Genomic DNA, 19,117 nt, shown 5'->3' on the forward strand with positions numbered 1-19,117 from the left:
AACTGATATCCATTTTAGGTGGTTATAATTTTCATGTTAATTGTAAAAATATGTGAATCTTCATATTTTCCTGAAATCAGGAAAATGCTTAGTAACATAGGTTATTACTATAGCAATGAAGATATTTGCAATAACCTTCTACTTGATATTCTGAAAACATTCCAAGTTTTGACACTGATCAAACGGCATTTAAGCTAGTGTTCAATATTTAGAATTTAAGAACTTTGCTACCTGAATTTGTAGATTTTTTATGGCTTTCTTAATTTTAAATTGGTTTATGAAACTTACTGTGCAAACACAGGTTTCAGAATGACTATTTGGATACTTTATTTAAATATGCCTATGGTTAAACTATGATATCCATTTTTGGTGGTTCTAAATGTATTGTTTGTTTTCTTGAAAATACTTAAAAAAGAAAGTGTGTGCATTTTGCTTAATCACATAGATTAAAACAAATGAGTTGATATGGCATATTCTAATTCTACCATTTCTTCTATCCTTAAGAACCAGCATCTCAGTTTAGAAAAAAAGAGATAAAACGTAATATAGAAAGTATTAAGTAAAAATTCTACAGTTTGAATCTGAATTGAAAGTATGAACTCATGAGACATTTTAGCTTTAAAAACCAACACACACACACACAAATGTGTGCACACAATTTCTAGCTATATCCACTATAAAAGCCTAGAAACAATGTCAAACTCCGTAGTGATAAGACTCTCTAGCCCCCTAACTGCAGTCCTGAAATAACATTTCCCACTAAAAGAAACCAAGCTTTTTGGAGAAACAGCTAATTGATTCCAGGTCTAAGAAAAAAATGTATAAAATGAGCCTGGAACAATCCAATATATCAAATAGAAAGGAAGCTATCAAAGATTTTTAGGCTTATATCAAAAGAACTCAGGAACCATCCTGAACAGATTCCCACAGGACACGGATGGAACAATAAGTGCTTTACTACATGTATTAATTCAATGGACTGAAACTCATACATGCTTAAATCTCTGAGTTTGTCATAACATTTTTTTAATGAAAATAACTAGTCAACTTCGGATGATAATAGAGAACCAATTCATTAAATTGAGAATTAGTAAATAAAAAAGTGGAGGCAGAAGGAAAGGGGAGGGAATCAAACTTTTATCTTGCCTTTCTTATATGAATTGTACTAGAGTAATTAACCAAATAGTCGATGAGGGAAGCATCTCTCTATAAAAATATCTCAACTAATAAATGAAGAGAGAAATGATAGAATATTATCATTTTGTAAACACCAATGAATTAAGAGGTCTAGGCATTACACATCAAGGGCTGGTAATACCACAAAAAGAGACATATGGAGTAAAGTATGTTTTTCCTGATGGAAGAACACAACACTATGTATACTGTTCTCAAAGGGATCAAACCTGACACTTATCAAGGTTTTGGATCCAGCTGCTACTTTGCAAGAAACACAGAGGACAGAGAAAAAATATTGAACTGCATCAAAAGTAATAAATTAGCAAAACCCAAACTGCGGGAAATCCTACAGACAAAAAGCCCAGGTTCCTAAACCTATACATTCTAAGAAAAGAATGGAATGGAAGAGGAATCTAGGGATTAAGATATTTAAAAGACATCGATTTTTTTAATGGAATAGCCTGAACTATGGTGTCTAGGGATGCACACCTAGGTGACAAAGTCATAAAGAAATGTAAATAATTGAATACTTTCCAAGTAAGGATAGTGTTTTCTTTTGGGACAAGGAAAAGGACATGAAAGGGCTTCTGGAGTGACCTGCAAAGCTCTATTTCTTGACAAAGATAGAGATTAGAAAAGTATTTATTTTACAATAATTCTAATTAAGCCATGTGGTTTTCCATATCTGTGTCTTTATTTAATGATACATTTTTTTAAATTAAAGTTTTCTGCACATGATAAAAAATTCAAAAGGAATAAAAGGGTCTACACTGAAATTATGTCTCCTTCCCATCCGTAAACCTGAACACACAGCTTTACTCTCTAGAGGGAACCAATGACACCACTTTCTAGAGATTGGGTGGATTACTTTTAAGGGATAAAAACATGCCATAGAAGTAATTTTTAATGCAAAAACCATGTACCTCTTCAAAGAGACATAAAGCGGCTTCGTAGAGCGAGCACAAACCGTCAGATGTTCTGGTTGGTTCCCTCCACTGAGTCCGATCAGCAGATGACCCCTAAAATTAAAAGATTGTGGGATACCACGTGGAAAGGAGAGAGACATATGTATTAAAATTCCACAAAACAACATTTATTTGAGGAAATGTCTATATGATTCTCTACATTGAGACCAAATCTTAGCGTTAGATCATGAAATCAACACTTACATAAAAGTGTTATAAGGGACCAGGTTATAGAGGAAATGGTATACTAAGCACTAATCCTTTAATACCTTATTAATTAGCAATCTGTTCCCAGGATCACAGAGCTCTGAAAACAGTTAAGAAGGTGAAATTTTTCCAGTTACACACTCTTTGGATGACCAATACCCAGTAAATGGAGTCCTAGAAGACTTGTACTCCCTTGGGGAGGCCTTGACCATAAGCTCCCAAGAATACAATAAAAGTAAGCAGAATATAGAAGCCTAAATCAATACCTTGACCAGAGCATCAGAAGTTCTGTCTCTCTTCCTACTTGCAGTATAACCAAGGTCCCAAGGAGTCAGTTTATGTAGCTACCTGACTATACTAGCAACAGAGCACCTTTTCCCTAGCACAGCTGAGAAATCAAGCACCTCTTTGGGAATAAATGCCTATTCTCCAAAGTAGGGCTCATTCTCTCATTGAAATATGATAAATCAGAAAGCAAACTTACTCTCCATTGTCCCTCAAATGTCCTTATCCTTACATCTTTAGATAACAAATGTCAAATTCTTTGATTAACTAATCTTATAATTGTGAAATTATTATTGACGTCCTTATTTCAAGAAAAATGTATTGTAAAAATATTTATATTCTAGATGATCACCTGGCAAATACACCCTAGAAAAGGCGCCTACTGTAGAGGAGAGGTTGACCTAGATGCCCTGTAAATACTTGTCCAAGTCTAAGACCGTATGATTTCATCAATTCAAACTATTTTAATTAACATGATTCCTAAATAATAAAAGAACCATTTTGGATCAATGTAAAATTCCAATCAACTTCTTAAAACAAAATGCCCACAGAATTTAAATGCAGTTTTTATATCACAAAAGCTTAGAATTTTATAATGTTTCATCATGCATTAAAGTTTTATAGTATTTTTTTTAAGTCGGTCTATATATTCATCTGCCCTCTTTATACTCCACCAAGTAAATAAGATATGGTGAAATTTTTAACAATTATATCTACTGGGAAGGCAGACCATTTAGTAATATTTTTAAAATAAAAATGGTAAAACTTCAGGCTGTGTGATGGTAGCTCAGTGGCAGAATTCTTGCCTGCCATGCTGGAGACCAGGGTTCAATTCCCAGTGCCTGCCCAAGCAAAAAAAAAAAACCAAATAAAAACAGTAAAACCTCAGCTACAGCCAGATCATTTTACTACGTATCATTATGAAAAGTGAGTTAAGTGTTATGTGGTAGAACTTTTGTCATCTGAGAATTACCCCTCTTCCTTCAAGACCTTCCATAATGAAGTTCAGGTAGATGCTTGGCCTATTATACCACTCTCCTCATGCAGCAAAGCTGCAGAAAATTTCAATCTTGGGTCTCTTTTCCACTGACGGCTCTCTCCTCCAGTGTTCTCTAGCCTTATCAATTTAAAAGGTATCACTTTCTGTTTCCATGGTTTCTGTTACCTCTACCCCATTACTAATTGCTAATCTTAATTATTCTCTTTTGTTTGCTCTCAGGATCCTCAGCTTCTCAACATATCTTTCTATAAACACAGCTAATCAAGGTCCTCTAATCACAGCACATTACTTATTATTTTTAGATCTTTGACTCTACTTGACTATTTTACTGATTACTGAGTCATTAGGTGCTGATCTTTTCCTTCCCCTCGTTTTTTTTTGTTGTTGTTGTTGTTTTTTCCTTTTAATTGTCTAGGGCAATGATTCTCATATTTTAACTACCAGGAAATCTTGTTAAAATACAGATTCTAATTCAGTGTGTGGGTGGGCCTGAGATTCTGCATTTCTAACAAGCTGCTAAGTTGGTAGTAAAGTTTCAAGAAGTTGCTTGTAAGTCTGGAGTCATACCAGATGCTGAGTGTTCAAAGACAACTGGTCCCTAGAACACAAGGTGGTGTTGTACAAGATTAGGCACAATCTCTCCAAATCCCATAATTAGCTGTGTAGCACTTCTGAAAAAACACAATTATAATTTGTGGCTCCATTATTTCAAGGCCACCCCTAGGGGTCACCAAGCCAAAAGCAGATGAGGGGCAGCCTGCTGTACCTCTTTAGGAAATAGCACCAAGCCATTACAATCCTTCTCTTATCCCTTTCTGAGGAATGAAGGAAAGTGCTGAAAGAAGCATAAAGTTTTCAGTGATGGACAGACCTGCATTTAAATCTAGGTTCCATCACTTGGTGTGTAAAGGGTAAATTTCCTCTCTTTAGACAACCCATTTAGGTCTCTTGAGAAGGCTAAATGAAATTATATATTAAATACACTTGCCCAATACACAGTAAATACACAAAACTAATAGTAGTAATTGTTATTCTTTCATACCATGTACACTGAGAAACAGAAGAAAACACACAGAGCCTTTAATAGTCTTACTAAATTTAAAATACCAAAAGTACCAAAAAACAACAAAATACCTTGAAAACACTATCTGCAATGATTGTCCTTGCAATCATTTCCTTTCTTCTTCAAATATCAATAGTTAAGGGTATGACTACTCTAACTCCAATAAGTCATCAGTTTGGATTAAAAACTCTAATGTAGAGCCACGGTGGCTCAGCAGGCAAGAATGCTTGCCTGCCATGCCCAAGGACCCGGGTTCGATTTCCGGTGCCTGCCCATGTGTAAAAAAAAAAAAAACCTCTAATGTAAACTATCGTCTATAATTAATAATACAACTTAGATAATATTCTTTCATCAATTTTAACAAAAGCACCACACTAATGCAAGTTGTTGACATGATCCTCACTGGGGAGAGGGGAGTTTTATATGGGAATTCTTTATTCTCTGCATGATTTTTCTGTAACCGTACAACATTCCTAATTTTAAAAAGTATATCTATGTTTAAAAGAGAGAAAACAGAGCACATGCACACATAAGATGTACATTTAGCTTAGACTAGGAATTTGAGGGGTAATAGGAAAAAAGGCTATGTTTAAGAGATGATTAGCATAGAATACACAATACAACCAGATAATTCAGATAAATATATTACACTTTGTGGCTTAATACATATCCAATTCAAATAAAAGAATATAATTTGAAGGAACAAAAATGATTCTACACAGAATTCTTATTGCACTTTGTAAACATATGGTATAGCAAAAAGGTAGGGTTAAAACTAGGTATTTTTAAAGAAATTAAATTTTGGAAAATAAAATTCATTAAATGTACAATTTCATATGTTGTTAACATATCACAGGAAGTTCAATGGTCCAGTGATAAAGTGGAAATTAAAATAATATAAATGGGGGCTTTCACAGGCCTTCATTTACTTACTTTCCTCTTGAATATCTATCATCTAAAATAATGTGATATCTTTGATTTTTTTATTTTTTCCATTTCAGATATTCAGACGAGGACAAAGACTGGATACATTTCCTTATATTCTTGTATCTGGTTTTACTCTACTTACAATTTCTTCAATGGCTCCTCACTTTCTATGGGATCAAGTCTCAAACCCCATAGCATGGGATATAGGTCCTCCTGGCTAGCTCAATTACAGCAGAGGTTAAGAATCAGAAAAGTAAATAATGACAACTTGTGGTCAGACTGTTTACAGTTACTGACACAACTTATAGTTATAGATACAACTTGCAATTAATTAACTTATAGATAACAATAGGTAGTTAACTTTTTGTTAGGCCATGCACCAGGTACTTAATCAATGGTATGTCTCTCTCCCTCTAAATTATAGCTTGAAATAAATTCTGCCCCAGTTGTTTACAGAGAGAGAAACTTAAGACAGAGAGGATTAAGTAAAATTGGGGTACAGCATCCCAGGAGAGTCTCTAGTTGTTTTCTCAGTTCCCAGAAAACATGGTTAAGTATAAAAATACGGGTTCTGGAGACCAAGAGCATCAGGCTCTATCACTTACTATGTAAGGAGAAATACAAAATTCAATGAATAGCCATTCCTTTTCCCCAAGACCAATCTGAGACTTAAATTCAATATGTTCTAAGCCTGGGGTGACTTGGAGGATGCCAAATTAAAATAAAACACATAATATTCTTTCCCAGAATATACAAAAAAATTCTGAGGAGAACAATCCAATTTTCTGAGGCACTCTCATCCCAGTAAGGAACTATATTATAGGTTGGAGCCTCACAGGGAAAGACAAGAGGCTCCTTCCGATTAAGCGTATTTAGCATTTTCTCTGGGAATGAAAGAGACCAAGTATAGAGAAAAGTGGAAATCCAGCAATAAAACAAATTATATTTTATGTCCACTTGAAGGAAGGCCTTCATGAGGGACAAAACTGATTTACCAGAAATGGGATAAAACAGCATATGGTGGTCAGAAAAAATATGGGCTTGGCAGACAAACTCAGAATTGTAAGAATTACACAGAGGATGGCCTAGAAGCATTTAATCAGTAGAAAATATTAAACCGCTGGTTTTTCTGCTTAATAAGTGAATAAATCTAGGCCAATTACCACAGTTTCATCTTTAAGATGAGCACAAATAATATCTACCTCACAGAATGACATGATAGTTGAATGAGATAGTGTATATAAAGCACCTGGTATATAATAGGCATGCAATAAAGGTAAGCCCCCTTCCTCCTGGTATTAGAGGAGCTGTAAATAAAAGAAGCCAAAAAGAAATGGGATGGTATATGATAGGTAAATTAAATGAAGAATAAAAACATATTACATAGGGAAGTTAATATTTTTACTATAAAGACTGCTTAAGCTCGTAGAGCAGATTTAAACTAATAGGCAATTAGTAAATATACCAACAACCCTATTTCAAACATGTTAGAAAACAATAAGACTAAACAGATAGATACTAAGGAAAGCGATCTAATTTTCTGGAGGTACCCACTTCCCTCAAAGGAGCAATATTACAGGATATGGCCTTGGAGATGAAGAAGGGGAAAAGGCCTCCAACTTAGGCAATTAGCATTTTGTGTAGAAAGGAAATACATCACTGGCAAGCATGTAATAATATAACTAGATTGTGCAGTAACTAACATCTCTTCTTTATAACAAAAGCAATGCAAAATAAATAGCCAGTGAAATGAAGAATTAAGTGACTTCTCACAGAAATATTAATACATACCCATGAATAGGTACATCATTTTAGATCATGAAATGACATAACATTTGAAAGCACTGTAAATTAAGAGAATGTTCCCACAAGGTATTAGGAATAATACATTGACATGATAACTGAATGTATTATCATGTTTAGTAAAATTAGTAAATTAGCAAAACAGACATGCAAGTGATAGGATTCAAATATTAAATAAGAAAAGAACACACAAAGATGCCTAATTGCCTCTCTCAGTTCTTTTCTCAAGCTTTTCCTACTTACATCACTGCATTTCCAGGCTCTAGGTTTCCACCTCAGATGAAGATCATAGCGTCCATATCAACATTCCATATGTCAATAAGCACTGCACACTTTTCTTGTCTTATCATTTTATTTAACATTAAGAAATTCAAATTTTCATAGATCTTATGATCTATAATGTCCAAGTACTTATGTCTTATGATAAAACTGTTTGTCAAAAATCATGTTATTTACCATTCAGGTAACAAACATAAAAACAGATGAAAATGCAAATACCCCTAATTTGAAACTAAATTCAACATGCTTGTTTTTTTATGAAACATTCCTATCAATCCAAGAGATTTCCACTTGTTTGGAGAACAAAAAGAGAGAGATATACATGCATAACTTGCAAGTGGCAATTTTACAGTTATTTTAACTAAATAAACTTGTTAATTGCTAGCTGGTAATTAATTTGCCCAAAGACTGATCAATGTAGCCTAACAGAACAGTCTTACAAATTCTTGAAATTGATCATAATACACTTAATTTTACTGCTTATTCTTCAATTTGGTAACTGTAGTGGTTAGGTTCAGGTGTCAACTTGGCCAGATGATGGTGCCCAATTGTTCTGTATCTGTGGACTAAAGTAATCAGCATGTGAAATTCATCTATGGCTGATTACATCTGTGGTCCATTAAGGGGAACACCTTCTGCAATGAGTGAGGCTTAAAAGGAGAGGCCAGAAGAAAGAGAAACAGCTCAGTACAGCCAAGCACAATGCAGCTCAGACCCAGATATTTGAAGGTACAGAAAGGAACTGCCTGAGGGGAAAGTCATTTGAACCTAGAAGCTGGGAGAAAAGCCCAGCAGATGTTGCTGTACGCCTTCCCAAATTAGTAAATTTGTAACTAAATCCCCATTTATAAAAGCCAATTCATTTCAGGTATATTGCAATCTGGCAACCTTAGCAAACTAGAAGAGTATCTAAGATTAACTTCTTTATGATATTCAAGCAATTAATTTCTTCTGACCAGAACACATGCTTTTCATAGATCTTTGCTTAGCTCTTCACTTTCCATCATTCAGGCCTCTGATCTAATGTCACAACTAAGGGAGTCCTTTCCTGACCATGCTAACTATAACAATACCCTTCCCTGTCCTTACCCTGAGCCTATCACTATTTCCTTTCCCTCCCTTATTTTTCTTCTTAGAACTTATCACTACCAAAGATTATATATTTATTGTATATCTCTCCCACTAGGCTCTAAGCTCCATGGTGGTAGAAACTGTATTTTCTTCTGCTATATCCCCAGTGTCTAAAATAATACTTGGCATATAGTAAATGCTTAGTAAAAATTGGGAAGAATGAAATCTGAGATTTTTTCAAAAAAACTCCACACTCACATTCACAACCTAGGCCCTCATTTCACATGAGTGCACTAAAACACAAAAGAGTTAGATGAGTTTCCCAAGTTCACACAGAACTCATAAAGCTATAACGACAATCCCGAATTCTGATCCAGTGGTCTTAACACTATACTAATAATTAGCCTGTCGCCAAATTGCATATTCATACCAAGATGCATAAATTTCTTTACTCAAAGTATATAAAGTATACTTTATATTACATATACTTTATACCTTATACTTTCATTAGAAGTTGAATTGATTTTCCCAGAATTTTTAGATAAGAACTTTAAAATTGAGATTTACAGTACGTACCAAAGAACGTCTCATCTGCATTAATATAGTCATAAAGCAGTCAAAGCTGATCATTCCTTCCTGGCTTGATAGTAGTTTGCTTTTCTCCATGGTATTTACAACTGCTGAAGCCCCCAAAGCCATTTCTATCCATTCAAGAAGATACCGCAAAGAACCTCGCTGAGCTGCTAAACCAAGCAACAATTCAGAAGCTAATCTACGACCTAAAGTGTCTGCCCCAGAATTGGGAATAGTTACTCCTTTAAGAAATGTTGTTACTTGTGATAAACAGTCCAAGCCCATAGGAGGAATCTTGCTTTCATTTGCTAAAGATAATGGTGGCAAAGAGCTCACAACTTCAATAGCAGTATGAATAACATCATTGCAAAGACTAAGACCAGGTCCAGACACAGGCATCATCCAACTCTGTCGTAGGAGTGCAAATAACAAGCTTAAACCAGTTCGAACACCCATTTCTATAAGTGCATCAGTGCTTGACCGGGGACGTTCACTAACAGAATGGACATCTGCTGAACCCGAGCTGCTCTCCGGAGAATGCTGCTGCTGTTTCACTTTGCCTTTGTCATGGTATTTATTAGAAAGTGCATAAAAGACACGCTGAAGTACAAGCAGTCGTTTTCGAAGTGCCCCAGCAAATGGGGAATCTGAACATACCATCTTTGCTAGTGCTAGCTGGCTGCTAAGAAGAGCATCCAAATAGTGGTCCTGTTCATCACTTGAAAGAGATTCACGTTCAAAGTCTGGCAACTGTGGTCCTTTGAGGCACAAAACTTGTTGGGGCAAAGGTACTACTTCCTTATTGCTGACCAGTTTAGAATACAGAACAGCAACTCCTTCTCTTGTAGCAACAGATTCACTATCTTCTGTAATCCAGGAGCTGTTCAGGTGTTCAAGCCATTTCAGCTTCACTGGTGGAACCATAGTTGCCATGTTGATTTACTCTTCAGCCATTAAGTTCTGTAAAAAGAGAACAGTCAAAAGCTTATATGCATGATTCATAAAATGCTTCTAAACTTTCATCTGACATTAAAATTAGTGATTTCAAACTGGAGAAATTCAAATAAAGTCTGGAGGTTAGTTAACAGTAATATACTAATGTTAGTATTTTAGTGTTGATTAATGTATCACAGTTATGAGATGTTAACATGAGGGGAAACTGTGTGAAGGTTATAGGGGAACTCTCTCTGCTACCTTTGCAACGTTAATGTAAACTAATTATTTTAACATAAAAAGTTTATTTTACAAAAATAGTGATTTCTTTAGGAGTACCTTTTTCCTTTAGGTTCTGAGCCCACTATAATAGTGCCTACTGTAATAATGTCAGTATGTTCTATATGCTTAGGACTGCCAATTTGCATCTCCAATCCAGACCTCTCCCCTGAACTCCATATATATGATTGCCCACTTGACCTCTCCATTTGGATATCTAACAGGGAATCTCAAACTTAACATATTCAAAACTGAAATCATAATCTCACCCCACCCTCTGTCCGAACTTGCTCATCCCATAGACTTCCTTATCTCAATAACAGCAGTTCTATCCTTCTAGTCCCTTAGGTCAAAAATCTTGGAGTCATCAATTGATTCCTCCCACTCCTACATTCCAAATTCAATTAGTCAGCTCTACTCTTAACAAATAGCCAGAGTCCAACCAGTTATCACCCTTTTCACTGCTACTACTCCTGCCCATGCCATCTCTTGGATCACTGAAGGTGCCTCCTCACTGGTCTCTCTTGCTTCCAACCTTTGCCTCACTAAAGTCTATTCCACTAATACAAAAGGACAGACCTTTAAAAAATTGAAGTCAGGTATTTCTACTGAGTACGATGCAGTAGCTTGGGACAGATGTAGAAAGTATAGATGATTTTTTAAATCTGTTTAAAGGCACTGGAGAGCCACTGAAGCAACCTAGACAAGAACAGTCAAGATTCCAAAGAGGAGGAAGTTGCAGAAAAGTACTTTTCCCCTGAAGATATTTGCCAACTCTAAGCACAGGATAGGAGGCTGAGAATCAGAGTTTAACTATGCAGACGAAAGAAACCAGCAGAAGGTCTGACTGTATTGATGCACCAGAAAAACATAATTGGAGACCTGAGGATCTAAGATCTGAATGAGAAGACAGGTAGAGAACTGCCCCTTAAGATATCTACTGAATTCCAAAGCTGCATAAGACAGAAGGCTAAGAAACTAAACAGAAAGCCTCTGAAAAGAGAGTAGCATTTTCAGCAGTCTACCACGTCAAGTAGTTAGGGATTCAAGTTCAGGACCTGTTGGGAAAGGGTCACCAGTGAACACACCAGGTTCTCAAGTTGAAGCCCTAAAAAGCTAGAACCTAGAAGGCAAATAAATAAACAGGAGTCTGAGCCTTACCAAAACTACAACCCAACCTTGATGCAACATAACCCTCCCTCTGTCAAGCAGAGGAAAGAAGGCCACTATAATTTTTAAATGCAATGCCCAGCTTTGAATCAAAAACTACTAGGCACACCTAGATATACCCTACCAAATACCCTACCAAAAGCAAAGGAAAGAAACAAAAAAGCAGTCCAGGGTGTATGGGTGGTTCAGTGGTAGAATGCCTGCCTTCCATGTGGGAGACCTAGGTTCAATTCTGGGACCATGCACCCCCGACCCACATCCTCCCCAAAAAAAGAGTCCAAAACAGATGAGCAAAAAAACAAATAAATAATGGGGGGGGGGGGGGGGTAGATAAGGGGTAAAAAAAAAAAAATTGGGTAGATTGCAATACTAGTGGTCAATGAGAGGAAGGGGTAAGGGGAATGGGATCTACGAGTTTTTCTTTTTTCTTTTTGTTTCTTTTTCTGGAGTGATGCAAATGTTCTAAAAATGATCATCATGATGAATACACAACTATGTGATGATGTTGTGAGCTACTGATTGTATACACTGGATGTACTGTATGGTGAATAAAGATATCTCAATAAAAATGTTTTTTTTAAAAAAAGCAGTCCAAAGATGATCCCGATACTGAAGTTAATAGGCAACTGTAAAATAATTATAATTAATATGCCCCAAAACAGAGATGATAAAAAAGCAGATGAAAAAATGCAAAACTTCATGGGAAAATTGAAAAATATAAGAAAAAAAAGAAAATCAAATGGAAATTCCAGAATTGTATGAATATGTATATCAGATCATTTTTTTCCAAAGAAAAACCCTGCTCAAAAACCCTAAATGGCTTCCTGTCTCAGATTAAAAGGCTCAACCCTTAGAATGGCCAATAAGCCTATACGCAATCAAGCCAAGCTACTATCTCTCGGATTTCCTCTCCTGCTTCTCTTTTGCTTACTTGGCTCCTAACACACTCTTACTGTTTCTTCAAAATGTAGACTTCTTGATATTCTCTCAGGCTCAAAATCTCTTTTACCAGAATCATTATTGCCTTTCCTGAAACCCTATTAAAAATTACAAACCCCATCCCACCAAAGTACTCCCTTTATCCCTTACCTGTCTTAGTTGTCACTATAGTACATATAACCATCTGACACAATGTATATTCCACTTATTTCTTTTGTCTGACTTTGTCCACTAGCAAAGTCAACTCCAAAGGGCAGAAAATTGTTTTGCATATTTTGTTTACTACTATATTCCTGGCACGTAATAAATATTGAGTATTTGTTAAAAAGAATTACTTTAAAACTAAGTCTTTTGGAAGAAAATATCCTCAAAACTTATATCCCACAAAGGACCGGCATCTAAAATATATAAAGAATTACAATTCAGCCATAACAAGACAATCCAATTTTTCAACTGAACAAAATACGTAAACAAAACATCAAGGAATATGAAAATTAAAACCCTACAATGATTTCATTACACATGCCCAAGAACAGTTAAAATTAATAAGACTGACAACAACAAATGTTAACAAGGATACGAATAACTAGAATACTCATAGACTGTTTGTGGGAGTGTAAAATGGAACCACTTTGGAAAGAAGTTCCTCTCTTAGGGATTTATGCAAAAGTAACCATATGCTCATAAAAAGACTTACAGAAGAACGTACATAGAAACTTCACTCATAACCAAAAACTGTAAACAGCCCAAATATCCATCAATAAAAGAATGGATAAATAAACTATGGCATATTCAGACAATGGCTACACTCCACAATAAAAAATAATACAATAACATGGACAAATTTCAAAAACATTATGGTGAGTGAAAGAACTCTTTCAGAAAAAGGAGTGCATAGCATATGATTCCATTTACATGATGTCCTAAAATAGGCAAAACTAAACTATGGTAGAAAAATGCAAAATAGTCGTTCCCTCTAGAGGGCAGGAGGCATGAATTGACTGGGAAGGCAAGAGGGAACTTCCACACTGAGGTGATGGTAATGCCCCAAACCTTAAGAGTGGCTTGGATTAGACAGGTATATACATTTGTCAAAACTTAAGTTAATGTACACTTAAGATTTTGTACAAAGCATGTAAATTTTACTACAACAACAAACACTGGACCCTAGTTAGTGATACTCATGTTGAAATATTTAGGGGGACATATACTGATGTCTGTAACTTATTCTGAAGTACACCAAAAATTATGTATATGCATCAAGTATAAAACAAGTATAGTTAATTATTAATGGCAGAATCTAGGTGGTGGGTATATGTCTGCTCATTTTTAAATCTTTTAATTTTGTTATACATTTGAAAGTTTTCATAAGCAAATATTGTGAACTAAGTGGAGACTGAGTCTTGCTTCTCAAGTAATTCTCAAACTGGTAGTCATAACAGTTGGTGGTAAGAGATCCTCAAACACTAAAGTGAATTTTATTTTCATGATATAGGTAGATCTTCAGGGAAGAACTGCAGTGATAGAGATGTCAGACTAGTTAAAAGTAGTTTCCTATTTCTCAAATGCCCTGTTAAAGTCTAAATATAAAATCTAATGACACTCGCTTTCTCAAGCTTCAGATTATTATGCTTAATTTATCTTCATTAGATATGTGGAAAGCATGCAGTTGAGAGGAGGAAAAAAACTCATGATCCTCTTACACTTTATTCAATATTTATTAAACACCAGCATTGTACATAGGGTATAAAAGTCCCTTATTTACCTCCATCCCTGCAAGTTATAGGTATTTTTGCTTTTTTTAGTCTTGACAGTTGAACAATAAAGGGATATTGCTGCTATAATTTGCACTTTCCTGACAACTCATAAACTTAGGTATCTTATGTTCTGGGCTATTTGAATATGTTCTGGGAAATGCTTAGTATGTCCTGCTATTCCTGCATTTTTCTATTGGGTTATCCGGTCAATTTGTAAAGGCTTTTTCATATTTTATCCTACTTTGTCATCAACATTGCAAATATTTCCTTTAAATCTAACTTTTGCACCTAAATTTCCTGTAGCATATTATCAGGTGGGTTTTTGTGTGTGTTTGTGTTTGTTTTATAAGGGCAGGCACTGGGAAATGAACCTCGGTCTCCAGTGTGGCAGGCAAGAACTCTGCCTGCTGAGCCACCATGGCCCACCCTGTAGCATAAAATTTAATTCAACCTATCTAGATAGCTCATTCAAACAACCCAAACACATGGAATCCAGAATAAGTATGAGGGCTTGTAATTCTGTAGCTTAATGTAACACCCGGAAACATGTCAGAGTATGCTGAGCAAATAATTAAAAACTATTGGAAAAGTCCTCCCTTGAGGGATGGGAGAAAAAATATGGAACTATTAAATTTTACGATGGGGGAAACCCCTATACTGTCTTAAAAGATCAGGGACTCCCAAGATCAAGTTGATCTTAAGATGTGCTCCTACGAAGCTTATTTCTGTAGCGGAGAAGGTAAGCCTACCTATAGTTAAGCCTAAAAATTACTTCCAGTGAACCTCTTTTGTTGCTCTCTCGTTCTAAACCCAACTCTGCAAGGAAAATTATTATACTGCCCCCCTACATGGGACATGACTTCCAAGGATGAGCCTGGCCCTAGAACCATGGGATCTACAATGCCTTCCTAACCAAAAGGGGGAAAAGAAATGTAACCAAATAAGGTATTAGTGGCTAAGAGAATTCAAGTAAGACTCAAGAGGCTATTTTGGAGGCTATTCCTATGCAACATTTATTTAGCAAGACATTGCTAATTACCATGATTTGCCAAACCCCTAACAAAACCATTCCTGTTAACCCTAAAGAACAGCTAGGACTCTGAGATTCGACCGGAAGTTTCATACACTAAGATTACTTCCCAGAAACCTACAACCTCCAGATGGTTCCTAGGCCAGATAAGTCCTGACACCCAGAGGGGCAAGCCTCTCCAAGAATATCAACTAGTTCCATCCACCTATCTCATATTATCGCTCCTTTCCAACATGAAAAAGTTAGAATGGGCGTAGTTCAAATACCCTAAAGACCAGGAGAAGGATCAAAGGAGAAGGAGGAGTTATAACAGAGAAGATAGGATTTAACAAATGAGTATGATTGCTGAATCATTATATTGACATTTCTTTGAATCTCCAATGTCTTGGAGCAGCTAGAAAGAAAAACCTAAAATTGTGTAACTGTAACCCATATCAAACTCTGATATCTGTTCTATAACTACCTTACAATGTACTTTGAAATTTATTGCTTTTTTGTATATATGTTATATCTCACAATAAAAATATTTAAATCTGGGCAGGCAACAGTGGCTCAATGGCAAAGTTTTCGCCTGCCATGCCAGAGACCCATCTTTGTTTAATCTTAAGATTAAACACTAAATCTAAAGATAATGGAAAAGTGTCAAAGTAGATTCAGCACAGACAAGAGGGAAGAGATTTCAAAGCCGTCTAATTTAAAGGGGCAGTCACAAAAGACAGATATGAAATAAAGGGGCACTCATGAAAATGAAGAGCATCTGAAAAGGTTTGAGGGAGAAAAAGACAAAAAGGAAGAGAAAGCACTCTGGCAACTGGGTAGAGGAAGGGTAAAAGAAGAATAAGAAGAAATGCCTAAGGTACTGCAAGACAAAAGAGAAACCATAAAACTGGAAAAATAAGCCACCCCTCAATCAAAACAAACCAAAACACCCTCCTCCCTAAAGTACTTGCACTGAAAGATGAAGGTGCCATCAAATTGGGAATACTATAAAACACTTCAATATCATAAAAATGAACAAGAAAAAAGTGAAGTTCATACAGAACTTCTGCATAAAATTGAGACACAAAATTTTACACTCGCCAACAGACGAAAATTTCCCCAATAGCTACAAAGCAGAAGAAAACATAAATTAATCCAAACAAAATTAAATATTTTTGTTTAATTTGAGGGTATAAAAACCACTGTGAATCAGAAATTCCAAAACTAAAAGCAGAAACAGACCAAAAAAGAAGAAAGGGAAAAAAAATGCCAAAATGAACACAGTTGATAGGATTCAGGAAAAGAAATAGAAAAATAAATAAATTAATTAAGATAAGATTATATCAGAAATGAAGAATAAATTACAAAGCACTCAAAAGTAGACTCAAAAAACATTTATAGGGCCACTGGCGGCTCAGCATGCAGAGTTTTAGCCTGCCATGCCCAAGACCCGGGTTCGCTTCCTGGTTCCTGCCCATGAAAAAAAAACGTTTATAAGGGCAGTCAAAAACAGGGCTGGAAAACAACTATGAAAATCAAAATGACATAAAGAAAAATAAAAAGGGTCAAAGAGAAAGTAATGGAAACTTATGTAAGAGAGTTAGAGAATGAATAATATTTTTATTATTGTTTTTCCTGAATAAGAAAATCAAACAAATGAAATAGCTCATTCATCAGCCTTTCTTGAGGAATCTCCTAGAGAATGAACTTCATCCAATCAAGTGATGACTGGGAAAACTGCAGCAAAAGAACTAAGAGTGAGCATTTTAAAACATCTAAGACCGAAACAAAAGTAGGGATGAAGGTGGAAGGCTCAGATAAAAATGTTATATATTGCAACAAAGTGGAAACAATGCATCTAAAATATGAGAGACCGGGAAGGGAAAGAGGAAACCACAAAAATGCTCATAGCTGTATAGGCAACGGGTCATTATTAAAAAGGATACTGAAAAAAATCTTGGTAAAACCAGACAGTAAAAAATTAAATAAAAAAACAGAGTCTAAGGGTATTTAAAAAGGATACAAGTAAGAACAAAAATATAAACCTCCCTAAATACATATATGTGTGTGTTTGAGAGAGAGGAAAAAAAAAGAGCAAAGAACACACATCTAATAAAGAAAGAAAAAACAGCAAATATAGCAATATACACATAACTATAAAATATTATGCACAGTTAAGACCAAATTAGTAAGTCATAATAATAAATATGTTATTATTTATTACTCAACTATGGAGTAATAAGTAACTATTTATTATTTATTAACACAACTATTAGAAAAGACTTCCAATTTGGCTCACAAAATAAGACCTAAGTATATGCTGTGTGCAAAAGACATTCCTAAAACAAAGTGATTTTAGTAGGCTAAAAATAAAAGGATGCATAAAGGTACACAAAGCAAATAGAAACAAAAGGAGGGCAGAGAAACTGATATCAGATAAGGTAGAATTCAAGCCCCAGAGCAGTAAATGCCAAAAAAAATTACAGTTTTTTTGTAGGTTTTTTTTTTTTTCCTAACATGGACAAGCACTGGGAATCGAACCTGGGTCTCCAGCATGGTAGGTGAGAACTCTGCCTGCTCAGCCACCATGGCCCGCCCATGCTTTGTTATTAATGCTAAATATAAATATTAATGCATTTTAATGCTAAAAATCACAATTCACAATGAAGATAAAATTCTTATAAATATGTATGTATCAAAAAACAGCACAAGCTTTTATGAAACAAAACTATGGAGATACAAGGGAATATAGAAACTCATTAATAGGAGACTTTAACATACTCTAAATACAAGATGATCAAGTGAACAAAAATAAGTAAAGAATAGAAGATTTATACAACAAAGTAGTTCACGTTTCTCTCACTACTGTGCTCTATTTCTGGATTCTCTATTTTGGTTCACTTGTCCATCCTTATGCCAACAGTGACCTGTTACAGTAGCTTAATAATTGTTCTAAAATCCCTGACCTTTCAATTTATTTTACTCAATTCCATGCCACTCCCTTCCAACACCTATTGAATTTATATTTTAATTTTCAAAAAACTGAGATTTTTAAGTTAACTTGTTCCACCCAAAAACACAGAATGCCTTTCTATCTAATTCGATCTTATTTTACATTTTCTTCATTTAAAGTCCTGTTTTTCTCGTTAAATTGATTTTTAAGTATTTTTGTTTTGTGGCTATTATGAATGGAATTTTCCCATTTCCCTTCTTAGGTAAATAATGCTATCCAGCCATCTGGTTATATTCATACACTTTTCCAAATTATACAAGGATAGAACAGGGCATGATCAAAGAAACAGATACCATACAGCAAAGGACAGAAAACAAAAGAAGACAGCCAAGTATTTAAAAAATAAAATAGAGAAAAAGGTCAATTATGAGACCAAGCACACCTACCATGCCAAATTCTGTAAAACTTACCTTTTAAAGCCAAAAGATAAAAACCAATATAAAAAAAAAACTATACATTATCTGAAAAAAACACGTGCACACAGATATGGATCAGAGATTATAATCTCTGCTACAAATAAAATACAATAACAATAGGATCTAATCAGTAAGTGTGATTGTTTACATATATATGCTATTTATAAGAGAGAGATCTGAAGCAAAGTTATTTAGGAAGGCTAAAGGAAAAATGTAAGACAATTATACAACAAACAAAAACAACAAAAAGTA

At 35.1% G+C, this 19,117-nt stretch overlaps 1 protein-coding gene across 12 annotated transcripts in view; it reads right to left on the reverse strand.

Moving 5' to 3' along the window:
- The window catches only part of HERC1 (HECT and RLD domain containing E3 ubiquitin protein ligase family member 1), a 291,819-nt gene that overhangs the window by 211,254 nt on the left and 61,448 nt on the right, over positions 1–19,117 (reverse strand). For all 12 annotated transcript variants that reach the window (XM_077128149.1, XM_077128154.1, XM_077128157.1 and 9 more), the window contains 2 exons: positions 9,353–10,309; positions 2,100–2,195 (listed from right to left, as the gene is read on the reverse strand). In XM_077128149.1, coding sequence (XP_076984264.1) covers positions 2,100–2,195; positions 9,353–10,282 — 1,026 coding nt within the window. In that variant the 5' untranslated portion in view covers positions 10,283–10,309. The remainder of the gene's footprint in view (positions 1–2,099; positions 2,196–9,352; positions 10,310–19,117) is intronic.

Source organism: Tamandua tetradactyla, chromosome 14, assembly GCF_023851605.1.
Source record: "Tamandua tetradactyla isolate mTamTet1 chromosome 14, mTamTet1.pri, whole genome shotgun sequence".
Classification (NCBI taxonomy): Eukaryota; Metazoa; Chordata; class Mammalia; order Pilosa; family Myrmecophagidae; genus Tamandua; species Tamandua tetradactyla.